Genomic DNA, 13,418 nt, shown 5'->3' with positions numbered 1-13,418 from the left:
TGTTTATTAGCCCTACATTTAAACAGGGCGTGTTTTTTTCTAGAGATACTTCATAATGCAGAGGTGTGCCTATAGTTTTTTGTACTTTGGTCTTACTCTTGTTTGTCATCTGGGTACTTGTAAAACACTCCTGAGATTACAAGCTCTACGTAAACTAATAAGCGTTCAATAAAGTAATAGAAGGAGTGTGTTGGTTTTTTAATTGTGATATATGTATTTGACAATCCTTATATATGTACCTATCAGATCTGTCGGTCACGTTTATAGAATAAGAGTTGGATTGGATGGTGGTATAATGAAAACTGGTGATGGTTGCTGGGTTAAGGGAAGAAAAATCATAGTGGTAAAGTGTGAATGTATTTATTATTACCACCTTTGTTCCATTAGAGGGCAGTAAAGATCTTCTAAACTTTAGTTTATCCTCCCTTAAAGAGGTGATGTCATATAGGGAATCATACATTCCTTGAGCTCATTCTCCTTCACTACTCCTTGCTGCTGGAATGATCTTCCAAATGTGGTCCGCTCAACCACATCTCTCGCAACATTAAAATACATGCTAAACCATACCTTTTCCATGAAAACTTAACAGGTAAATGCTGACTTCTGTTAAAAAAAACTTTATAATGTTTCCTAATTCCTTTTTAAGTCACTTTGGTTAAAAACATCCGCTAAATGCCTTCCTATGATTTATACATCGTCCTTTCTATGTTATATGTGTCATCAAATTCGTCATTGTTAATGTTATATAAAAAATGCAATGAAAGAAAAAGCTTGCGAGGAAATTAAGCACACATTGACTAAAATGTTGGATTTAATATTTGCATATCCTCTTTATGATTTTGTAGTTCATGTCATGTGTAATTTTTGGCCAAGCTTCCTTAAATTTCTGCCTTCTTATACAGGCATGTATTTAAGCAGTATTAAAAGAGTTAGAAAAAACAACTAAACAACAGAGTTGGGTTCTAAAATGAAACTTTAAATTTCAAAACTCATGCTTTCAAATTAATATAAATGAAACTCCAGTTGGTTTGTTTTGATTTAAGCCTGATTGATTTAAACTGACACAATAAAAACATGATAACATAATAAAAAGTTTTTTGTTATCTCATTTTGGAACCAAACTTTTCATATACAGTAGTAGTATACAGAATATTCTTTTTAATTTCATACATGAACACATATACATAATCATATCACATTATACAATAGAAAGGGATTGTTCACCCCAAAATTGAAAATTTGTCATCATTTACTCACCATCTTGTCTTTTCAAACTTGTGTGACTTTCTTCTAACACAGAAGATCATCATTTGAAGAATGTTGGTAACCGAACAACGACAGATGACAGGAACACTGAATGAGCATCTTGGTCCTTTCTTTAAGCATTTGGACATTACATTACATTCAGCTTTATTGTTGTTGTCCAGAATACAAGTACAAGACCAGCAGTGCCACATGAAGACAAACATACCTTTTCCTGAAGATCTTAAAGGGACAGTTCACCCAAAAATTTTAGTTCTGTCATCCTTTACTCACACTCAGATTGTTCCAAGCCTGTACAAATTTACTTTTTCTGCAAAACACAAGGGAAGATATTTGTAAGAATATCAGGGGTGAACACTGCCTTTAATAGGGCTGGGTGTGAAATGTAGATGTCCTGATTCAATTTACAAGGTCTCGATTGATGAATGAAGGTGAATGAACTACAGTATCTCTTGACATGTACTGAACACAGGTGGTACCAATGAATCGAATGCAATATGCATTGTGAGTGCCTTGACTCGGACACTGGTCGAGCTGCAATTTGCTGTTTTTATTGTAGTTTATGAATATTTTACATTTACATTTTTTAGTTAAATTTGTAGTAATCTTTTTCGCAGTTGTATTATTTGCTTAATCTTTATACTGTTTTATTCTATGTTTTAATATTGAAATATTAATATTATAGTTTTTTGTTTAAATATTTAAAGTCCCCATGAACTGGATTGTGCAATCAAATTTACTCATGTATTCTAAGCATTTAAAAAGGGAAGCAAAATCCGTTTACAGAAGTCGTGCCACTCGGCGGCCATGTTTGCAAAGCCTCTGGGCAGCTATTTGTGTTATGGTTTACAATCCTCTGGAATTGTTTTTGGAAAGATATTTGGAAGTATGCTTATAACCAGAGAGATTTTGCCCGCGATTGAGTCCCATAGTTTTACTTAATCTTTTTTTGTGTGTTCTGTTGAACAAAAAAGAAGAAATTTTGGGGAATGTAGGACAGCAAATAGATCTGGGGCACTTTTGACTACAATTTAAGTTTTTCCTACTATGGGCGGCAAAATCTGTTTGATTATAAGCATTCTACCAAATATCTTTTTCAAAAACCATTCAAGAGAATTGTAAACCATAACGTAAATAGCTGCCCAGAGGCTTTGCAAACATGGCCGCAAAAATGAGAATGATCCACACTGATAAGCTGTTTATTATAAACTCTGCAATATTCCATGGAAACATAGAAATGTAACATAATCTTGACTTTATTTTTAAAAGTTTATCTTTTTATAGATTTCTCGAAGTAATTTGTTACGTAATGACTAAATAAACGAATGACGCATACAAATGTTAAAAACAAATTTTCACAGTTGTTAATACCCTGAAAGACAAAATCGCTACAACAAACTTTATTACTTTACCGCAACCGCTAACATGATTTCTCATCCCCGTCTGATCGATGGCCATCAGCGGTGGAGCTGAATACAAAAGATCCCGTCATTCCACACTCTTTCACAGCATCATCAAGCTATGCCATTGTTGTTGTTTTAATTTTCCCTCCTTTAGCGCCAGATTTTACAAACTGTAGCTTTAACTTAGCTGGCAACTTTATGCAACTGATCCCAGGACTAACAAAATATTAACAATGAGCACAGCTTTATTAGGCTGTATTAAACAATACGTTGAAGCAAAACAAATCTGAATCTTCAACTTTAGTCTAAGCGTAAACAGGACACGATGACGTCACTTATACATTATTAATTTATAAGTCTTATTGTTATTGTGACATCATCAAATGCCATAAGCCTTCATAAGCCTGCATTTTTGATGCACTTTATGATCGCGCATTCAGTTGCGATCAAACCAATTCCAGTTGCATTATACCGTTCTATACAAAAAGAAGGTTAAAAACACAATTTTGCAATTGCAAAGTCCATCTGTAGTATGCGTTATTTAAATATGTCAAGGCTCAATGCATAGGATTTATTTATTAAGTATAATTAACATTCTCACTGACCCTGCCAAGATTTTCACTGGCTCCACAAAAAAGTAATAAACAAATAGTATTGTCTAGTTATTTGTTTGTTTTTCATTTAATGTAGGCCTAATGTCATCTTAATATATAAGGTTATTATACACTAAAAACTATTAGGCTATGTCACAGAAATTTCAACAAACCTGTCTTTTAAATCAATGACCTTTGCAAAGCAATGCATTACCAACTGAGCTACACTGTTAAACAAAATACATTTTATTAAGTTTTTTTAGCTCTTAAACACTAAAGATACTAAACAAACACCCTGGATTACCCCTTTTTTATTAGCCTACCTCAAAATCTCAGTTGTTAAAATTCCTCCTTTATAACTTTCTGTTGAACACAGAGCACTTGGGTGAACTTTCCCTTTAACACGAGGGGCTCCCTTGGACGGGATCTATTTAAACATAAAGACACTGCGTGTCTCCCAGCTTCTTTTTTCTATACTCTTTATAGTTTGTGCAACCGCTGGTGTTGGCTAAGACCAAAGCAACCCTGAAACAAATATTTGACACTTAACATGCGTAGAACGTCTCAAGACTGCAGCTTTGTGGTAAGGTATTTTAAAGTAACAACAAGGAAGAGGCTGGTAGAAGTCTACAGTATATTCAATCTAGATCGAGGCTGTTACATTTAATGCAACATATGATAAAAGTCTTTTTTGTTCTCAAGCAATGACTTTTAAAGCACAAAACCTTCGCAGGGCTAATTGTTCTAGTTATTGAGGTTGTGGATAATTCTCAAACAAATTATTAAACAAACCATGATGATGGATTTTCAAGAGCAAGCGAGATGGAAAAAAGGCTTTCATAGACTCACATAAATCACTTTCCTCTGCTGTGACATTAATTTTTATTACCAAAACTGACCTTCAGCGACGCGACTGATCAATGCTGATAAATTACACCTTCACGGATTGCTCAAACAGCAACAGACTGTGTTTTAAACACTTTGATAAACGTTTTATGATAAATGAGCACAAACTGTCATTTTTGTTCAATCAAACCACATTAAATACAAGTTTTGTCAGATCATCAGGTTTGGTGAAAGACAATAAAAGGCATTGCAGATTATCCTGCTCAAAATAGATAGATATGTGGCCACAAAACGTTGTGTTGCAGTTAATGTAAGGGTAAAGTGAGAGAGCGAGAGAGAGAGAGAGAGAGAGAGAGAGAGAGAGAGAGAGAAAGGGAGAGAGAGAGAGAGAGAGAGAGAGAGAGAGAAAGGGAGAGAGAGAGAGAGAGAGAGAGAGAAAGGGAGAGAGAGAGAGAAATCCGACGTGGAGAGACGCTCTGCATCACGCTTGCGTTAAGGACAGAAAGTAACCAAAATAATGGAATTATTTGGACGATGGTAAGTTTTTTATTACTATTTGTCGTTAGACAGACAAGCTACATTTCTCTAAACGTGTCCACAATTAGAATCCATGGAACAGATACAGTATGGCTTATAGAATTAATATTATACGTTACTTTGTACAGTTTGTTAAATTCTTCGTACTTAAGTAACAGCATTAAGCATAAACATTAACAATAGTAAAAACATAATCCTATTTGTTTTGGACTTGTTGTTTGAGCAGACACATTTCTTGCATCTTTAGTGAAATGAATGAGGAGCTTTATCAGGTTGGTTTAACACGACCGGTCACTCATTTGCTGTGTTTTTAAGTGTTTTGATTATTATTGTTTTCTTAAATGTGGCATAGTGTCTGATTGCCTAGATGTTCAGCGTGTGCGGTCAGGATCGGAGCAAGTTGTCACAGCTGGCGTTAGAGAAAAACCTTATATTACTAATATAGCATCTTTCTAATGTGTCACAATCGGATTTCCTGTGCAGTGATTTTCTATATTGGTTTTCAATACCATAACGGTTTCATATTATGTGTTGTATTATCATATTGACAGGTAAACATATGTAAGGCAAGGCTCATTGAAGACATATTTTAACACGAACGTTCACAAGACAATGATTTTCTGTAAAATGTCATGTCAGGTGAAGGCAATAGTGTTTTAACTCTCTTATTTTTGTTTCGCAAATTTGCTTTCAATGTTTTACTAATGAAATAGACATACATAAATTATTTTGTGTGTGTGCGTGCGTACGCGTGTATATACTGTATATTATCAATGACAGTTTTACTGGCTCTTGTAAGAGCAATGCATATTTATGCTGTGCATTTTCTTCCTGTGGATTGTTGAAATATTAGTCTCGCCAAGATGGATTTTAGGGTTTCCGCTATGTTTGTTTATAAATCTGAGCAAGCTTTCTTTAATCATTTAGCTTGAAAGCTTTTTTGATATGATTTCTCCCCAATACACCAAGGATTGCATTTGTCTGTTTTCTAAACAGGTGCTTTTTTCAGTCCAGCATGTATTCTTAAAGGGACAGTTCACCCAAAAATAATTATTCGGTTCATGTTGTTTAAAACCTGTATATGACTCTTTCGGCCGTGGAATATCTAAGAATATATTTGTACAATGTTGTTTGGTTACCCACATTGTTTATTTATATCTTCCTTTGTGATCTGCAGAAGAAAAGCAGTTTGATTCTTTGCTGAAATCAAGAATTTACGTATTCGTGTGAACTTTCCCTTTAAAGCCTGTAGGCTTTTCTGTTCATTTCATATACAATTAGTTCATAAAAGCTGTAAGGAGCCACATTTCTTCCATACATTGAAACCTATACAGCATGTCCAGTTTTGTGCTTTTCTGACTGGTAATGTTTTCTTATCTGCCTTTTCAGACATGTTTTAGTCGGCAAACTGTTGTCAAGGGCACTGATCAACTCAAAGCCATCACTCCAGCAATTCAAGCACATGACATTGAAGAGGAACACAATCTCCACTTCATAAAACTGCATCTATAGAACCCATCATGACCAACGGGCTGCTGGAAGAGGAAAACATAAGTTCCACAATTTTCCTCGAAAGTTGTCCAAACTGCAGTGTGATTTCATCATTTGACATAGACATTAGTAAATCACTAGGTCTGGGCATGTTACTGATGGTCTTTATGATATTTGGTGTGATGGGCAATATCCTGGTCATCCTCTCAGTGGCATGCCATCGCCACCTTCGCTCCATGACGCATTACTTTGTCGCCAACCTGGCGGTGGCGGATCTGCTTCTCAGCTCCTTGGTGCTTCCATTCTCCGCCGCATCTGAAGCTTTGGGCCGCTGGGCGTTCGGGCGTTCTCTGTGTAACGCCTGGACGGCCCTCGATGTGCTGTGTTGCACAGCCTCTATCCTAAGCCTTACTGTCATCTCCGTGGATCGCTGCGTGGCAGTGAGTTACCCGCTACATTACCCCTCCTTGGCCACCGGGCGGAGGGCACTGGCAGCGGTGGCGGCCCTCTGGGCTCTCTCGATCGCGATCTCCGTCGGCCCGCTGTTTGGATGGAGAGATCCGATGCCGGAGGACGAGTCGGTGTGTAGGGTTAATGAAGAACAGGGGTATACTATTTTCTCAGCCGCATGTTCCTTTTACGTGCCACTGACTGTGATTTTGGCAATGTACTGTAGGGTGTACGTGGTGGCCCGGCACAAGACTAGTTCCATAAGTAAAGGCAAAGAGACGAATGGGGTAACGAAACACGGGATCATGCTGAGGATCCACTGTCGTAATGCTGTCAAAAAAGAAGCTGTACGATCAAGACATGCCTTTGTGCGTCTCCTCAAGTTCTCCCGGGAGAAGAAGGCCGCCAAGACCTTAGGGATTGTGGTGGGCTGTTTTGTGCTCTGCTGGCTTCCATTTTTCCTAGTGCTGCCCATAAGTGAGTATTGACCTACAGATAATGAACAGTGAAACGTTTTGCTGAACAGATACAGTAACTCACAGTATATGAATAAAGCAATGTTGAAAAATATGATATTGGGCTTAAGGGGGGGTTTAATGGGAACACTGTTTTCAGGCCCGAAAAACACATTTTGGATGTCAGGTCATTTCTGATATTTACTCCGATGCGTATTTCCAAATGACTCAGCATCACAGCATAGATCTATGTGCAAGCCGCATTTTCATATTCCTCTGTGTGCTATTAACATTAACACATTGCATAAAAGAGGTGGTTTAGAAAATGGGAATAAATAACAGAATACAACCTTCATTGTAGGTTGAAATAAATCATCAAATTTACCAGAGTACAGGTTTTTATGGCTCACACAAAAAGCAAACACCTCAGCCATTTAAGACCATGAATCAAATGTGTTCGAAAGGCTCAAAATATTAAGATGATTATTTTGCCTAGCCCTACTGTGTGTTTTAGGTAACCAACTAATTGGAAAGCTACAGTAGTGATCTAAAGTGATATATTTGTACAATGGGTCATTCCTTAATTTGTGTGGCAAATGAGAGGCAGAATCTTTTAAGAATGCATATATTTTCTTTTTAATAAATGTATGGCTGTCCATAAACATACACGAAAACATAGGTTAAATTTCCATGCATTTATTTACCAATAATTTAAATTATATGTAGATGTTTATTGATTTTTATATTTCATATTTTTCTTAAATATATGCGTGTATGTGTTTATAAATACAAAATGAATATGCACAGTACACATACATAAATGATGCAAACACAAACTTTTATTCCGGATGCAACTAATTGCGATCCATCGTTTGACAGCCCAAGTAAAATTAAAGGTTAATAGCGATCCGATTTTTAAACATTTTAATCAAATACTGGTGATGACACGACCACTTATGTTCTACACTTCAAAACACGACCACTTATGTTCTAGGTCCTTCAAAAGGTGCATCGATGCCATAGAAGAACCTTTTGGGTTACATAAAGAAAATTAAACAACTGAAGAGCCTTTCTGTTTCACAAAAGGTTCATTGTAGGGAAAAAATGTTCTTTAGAATATAAAAAAATGTCAGAAAGAGATGGTTCTTTAAAGAAAGGTTCGTTGTGGAATCAAAAATGGTTCTTCTATGGCATCGCTGTGCAGAACTATTTAAACACCTTTATTTTATTAGTGTACCAGTAAATGATGGGTTGTTATTGACCCCTGCTGTTTGAATATTGGAAAGAACACACTGCTGGGTTAAAATGAATCAATGATGGCTTATTTTAACCCAATTGTTCGGTTCTCTTTATCGAAACATGGGTGGAAACAACCCAAGCACAGCAGTTGGGTTGAAAAAATCCGGCATTGGATAATTTTAACCCACCAGTGTGTTCTGACCAATATTAAAGTAAAAGTCTGGCTTGTTCTTAAAGAAATACATCAACAAAATACACGAAAATGGTCTGTTGTAGGCTACCTTTATTTATAGGCTTTATTCTAAAAGATTAACTTTAAAAGATTCAGGCGTGGTTTCCTGGACATGAAAAGGCACACTGGAAATGTTTTTTGAGAGGCATTTACATTTAGTCATTTAGCAGATGCTTTTATCCAAAGCGACTTACAAAGAGTTCAGGCAGCAATAAGCGGCATGTTTGTTAAAACAACTACGATTTTCTACTTAAACTAAGGCCTATAAAGGTAAAAATTTATTCTCCCACATTTGAAAACATCTTAAATTTGTCTTGGGCAATCAAAAGAAAAAAACTTAAATAACACAACAGTAAATAACCGTCACACAACAACAGCTCCATACTGCCACTATTAAACCACTTTATAGACACTGGAATGAATGAGTTTTTAAATCTATTCAGTCTACAACGAGGAACTCTAAACCTCCTCTCAGAGGGCAGCAGCTCTTACTGTGTATACAAAACACGGGGTGGATCACAGACAATCTTATTGGCTTGTTTTACTGTAAAGTTACCTGTTTGTAGATAGTCTGCAATGATGTCTGTTCTTTAACACCAATCATTTCCCGAGCAGTATGAATAATCCGAACCAGAGCTTAGTTCTCAGCTGCACAGATAGATTTCCAAACCAGACTGTGATGTTGTCCATAAATAATCGCTAGAAGACTGCCCGATAGAAGAACTTTTGATCGACACCATGAACTCTCAGGCTGCGTAAAAAGTGCAACCGTTGCTGTAACCAACTGTTTAAAATTTCTGCATGTTTAAAATGTCAATATATGATGGGACCTGTAACTGTATAATGGATTGATCTAAGACTCCTCCAGGATCAAACACCATTTCCTTTGTCTTATTGACATTCAGAGTTGGGTGGTTGTCCTCACACCAATTCCCAACCTTCCAAGTCTCTGTTCTTTTCCAATAAACCTAAAACTGCATCATCTGATTACATTTTTAATCCCTGTCCGGGAGACCGCCCTATGATTTTACCGTCCAAAAATGTGAGATTAACAGATTAAAGGAAGGAAATGTTTTATATACTTTATATTTTTAAGAAACACCACAGATAGATTGGCACAAATCCAGACTCTTCTCAAATAGAGGCTGCCATCATACATTAAGTAATATGCACATTTACAATATCATAACAGGACAGCAATGTGCAACACATTTAATTTTCAGAATTGTACTTAAATTGAAGTAAATTAATGATAAAGAATGTCCTCACCATGCACACCTCAGATCAACCAACACCTGCAATGACCTTTGCAGGAAGTAATCCAAATAGATAGTGAAGGGCGCTATAAAAACATGCTCCATGAAGCGTCGAACCCCGTATCGAGTCTTTTGTATCGACTCGTATCCAACACATGATTTTGTTGATTAGTTAGTGCAAAATTTCACCTGACTTTTTCATATTTGTTGATGTACCTTGAAACGGGTAGCCGAAGTGCTTCTCCTTTTGGCTGTCGTTATATGTGTCGTAATAAGTGTCATAAGTGTTTGAACAATCGTAGCCTATACTATAGTGCATCCTGAACGAAACATGGCGCCGGATGTTTTTATTTTAGTTTATTTTTTTATTGAAATTATCAAGATTTACAAACAAACATGGCTGCATAATAACATCCGTTTCTTCATAATATAACAGAGAAAAGACATAGCTTGAGGGAGCAGCTCTTAATACAAACAGGAAATATATATGCAGTCTTCGAAAAAAGATGATTTATAAAAGGCAAAGATAAATAAAACATTAATAAAATTACAACACGACATAAGGGGCGAATTCCGTTATTGTTCAGCTATTAACCTCAGTTGGGAAGTATTTTAGGGTATCACATATTTTTTGTGCTTTAGGACCTTTCAACATTTTTTCAAAGACTTCATATACAGTTTAAATTCGTTTAAAAAACAAATTTGGGAGATGATTTCACAATTCTACATTTGTGGATGAAGAATTTAGCTAGACACACAATTGTATTAGTACAGAGCTCATCACCCTTGCTTTGTAATAATGGCGCCGGATGTAACCGAGCTGGCAGAGATTTTAGGGGAAAGACGTAGCCTACTCCATATGGGACCAATTTGAGAACAGCCTTGTCAGGTGTGTGGTGGCAAACCATAACTGCGAATTTATTTATGTCGAAATACCGCATCCCCTACCATCTTCATTTATTGGATGCAAATAGCCTACAGGTGTTGCCAAAACATCTTGCGTTCCTAAGTTACAGAATGTTTCACAGTGAATAATAACTAAAAAAATTAAAAAATGTGAGACAAATGTGAGAGGTTTGATTTCTTTTATTACGCCTATCTTCATTTTCATATAAATGAAAATGAACCCCATATCATATCATTTACAATAAAAAAGAGTCTAAAGTTAACAAAACCACACTCAAGCTGTTGTCAGATATATAGCCTATTAAAAACAAAACAAAAATACAAATGTTTCAACGACTGGTGTAAAAACGAACGCTTTCAACCCAAGACTCGCACCTCCGACGACGGAAATGACCACTAGGTGTCACCATGGACCCGGGTGTCGGATTGTTTCGAAGCATTGAAACGATAAAGTACATTTGATTCAACTGTTTCAGTGTTTCACGAAGTGTATACGTCTTATTTTACACCACAGACACAACTTTGAGGGACACAACTTCTTATTTAGATATACCAAAATATGTATCAATAAAATCAAACATATATAGGCCTACATAAAACAATTCATGATATAATGTATCCAGACTTGAAAAATATGAAACACTTATAGTCATCGTGTCACAGCTGTGTCTTGTGGTCATTTTCTAAATGATGCTGGAGCTCTCCTTACTCAGAAACTCTTTCGTATCTGTGTCCCCAAAGGCTCCATCTTTCCGTCTCATAGACCCTCAGACACTGTCTTCAAAATTACCTTCTGGCTTGGCTACGTCAACAGCTGCCTCAACCCTGTCATCTACCCGTGCTTTAGCCAGGAGTTCAAGAAGGCTTTCCAGAATGTTCTGCGTTGTCACTGTCTCAGAAGAACACAGAGAGTCTGGAGTCCTCCGGTGCGTTGTCAAGGTGCTACGACCCTGCATCCCACCAAATTGGTCTCACCCTTCAGCCTTCGGCCTTCTGACATTAATAATGCATTGCCTAAAGTTGTGACATTGACTGAAAATGACCATAGTAAGAGTAATGTGGATGACATGCAGAAACAAACACTTGCTGAGACTACAGTACCGTCTATTAAGGTTCATCAAGTCTCTATTGGCATGAAGGAAGGAGAGGCTTTATGAAAGATTGGATTAAGACATCAGAATTTGGTGGTATTTTTGTCTGAATTCTTTAGCAGAATGGGAAATAAGGACTTTACAAATGCGCCACCTCTTGGCCAAATAACAGTTCTGTGAATCTGTGTTCATTTACAGCAGCGTTGTTGAGAACTACATCCGCTTGAATCTGTCTACATACATTCATTTTGTTAAAGTGTTCACTGATCCGCATCGGTCATAAATATATTCTGGGCAGGGCCATAAATTGTCATATGTGTTGTTTAATGGGATAGGCCACCCAAAAATAAAAATACAAATGATACTATCATCCTAACAATTTGTTATATATATTATTTATGTTATAGATTTATATATTTCAAAGTGATCATATTCTGTCATCGCTCTCTTGTCCTTTCAAACCTGTATGACTTATTTCTTCTGCAGAACACATGAAGAATATTTTGAAGAACATTGGTAACCAAATATGAAGGTAAATCAGTAGCAAAACTTGAGAGCGTGTAGATTTTAATTTGTGAACTAGTAAAATAAGAATTTGTACCAGTACACTAAAATGCACACTCACAGCCCCAAATTGAAAACATGTTAAATAAAAAACTGTAGTTGCGGTGTGGCTTATACTTTACAATTTCACAAATTAAAATCTATATGCTTTTGCTTCTGGTTTACCTTCATTACCTTCAAACACATTGGACCCCATTGACTTCCATTGTACAGACACAAAACCACAGAGGGACTTCTCAAAATATCTTCTTTTGTGTTTCACTGATAAAACCACATGGGGATAAATAAATGATGACAGAATTAAAATTTTTGGGTGAACTGTCCCTTTAAAATACTTTCTTCCCCAGAACACAAAAGAAGATATTTTGAAGAACTGGCCCCATTCACTTGCATTGGTTTTGTGTTAATACAACAGAAGTGAATGGGTGCCGTTCGGTTACTTTTTTTCCAAAATACCCTTTTTGTGTTTTGGAGAAGAAAGAAAGTCATTTGGTTTGAAATGACAAGAGGGTGAGTAAATGATGACAGCAGTGTTATTTTGGGGGGAAATGTTAATGTAACAATCTAATATATTTATCTATTAATCATTATTTATTATAATTCTTTACTGCTTTCTGGATATGACCAGGTTTTACTTTTTAGATTCATTAGTCGATTCAGCTATCTTTACAGATACATTACTAGTTTTCCGAAGCAACACAAATGCCCTCATTGGCTGAAAAGACATGGATGTCAATGACATTTATTCACTTGGCAGATGCTTTTATCCAAAGCAACTCACGAATGAGAAATATAACAGAGATAATAATCCTGACAAGGCAAGGACGTGAAAAAGACTTCTTTATTCACTTTTCTTTTTTTACATCACAGGGGATTTGACACTTCAGAGCAAGCGGACATCCTCACACTGCACAGCCAATAGAATAACATTTGTGGGGTGGGGCGGGGCTAGGGGAAAGAGAGGAGGCGGGGTTATAAATCACTGGCAATCTCAGAATGAATGATCTTTCGGTTTCCATCTGAATTATACAGAGATCACATACCAGGAATAGAAAAACATTCAGGCTTACATAGCAAAGTGTGTGTATGTGC

General features: G+C 36.5%; 1 protein-coding gene across 1 annotated transcript; it reads left to right on the top strand.

Annotated features, from left to right (window-relative positions):
* Nucleotides 1-6,162: 6,162 nt before the first annotated feature.
* Nucleotides 6,163-11,828, top strand: adra1ab (adrenoceptor alpha 1Ab; the record flags this gene model as incomplete). The annotated part of the gene is made up of 2 exons (XM_079447863.1): nucleotides 6,163-7,060; nucleotides 11,413-11,828. 2 exons carry the CDS (start codon nucleotides 6,163-6,165, stop codon nucleotides 11,826-11,828), a joined length of 1,314 nt encoding a protein of 437 aa, XP_079303989.1.
* Between the last annotated feature and the right edge of the window lie 1,590 nt (nucleotides 11,829-13,418).

This window comes from Barbatula barbatula (assembly GCF_947034865.1).
Source record: "Barbatula barbatula genome assembly, chromosome: 24".
Classification (NCBI taxonomy): Eukaryota; Metazoa; Chordata; class Actinopteri; order Cypriniformes; family Nemacheilidae; genus Barbatula; species Barbatula barbatula.
Note: the sequence above shows the minus strand (reverse complement) of the source record. Positions and strands in the feature narration are given on the sequence as shown.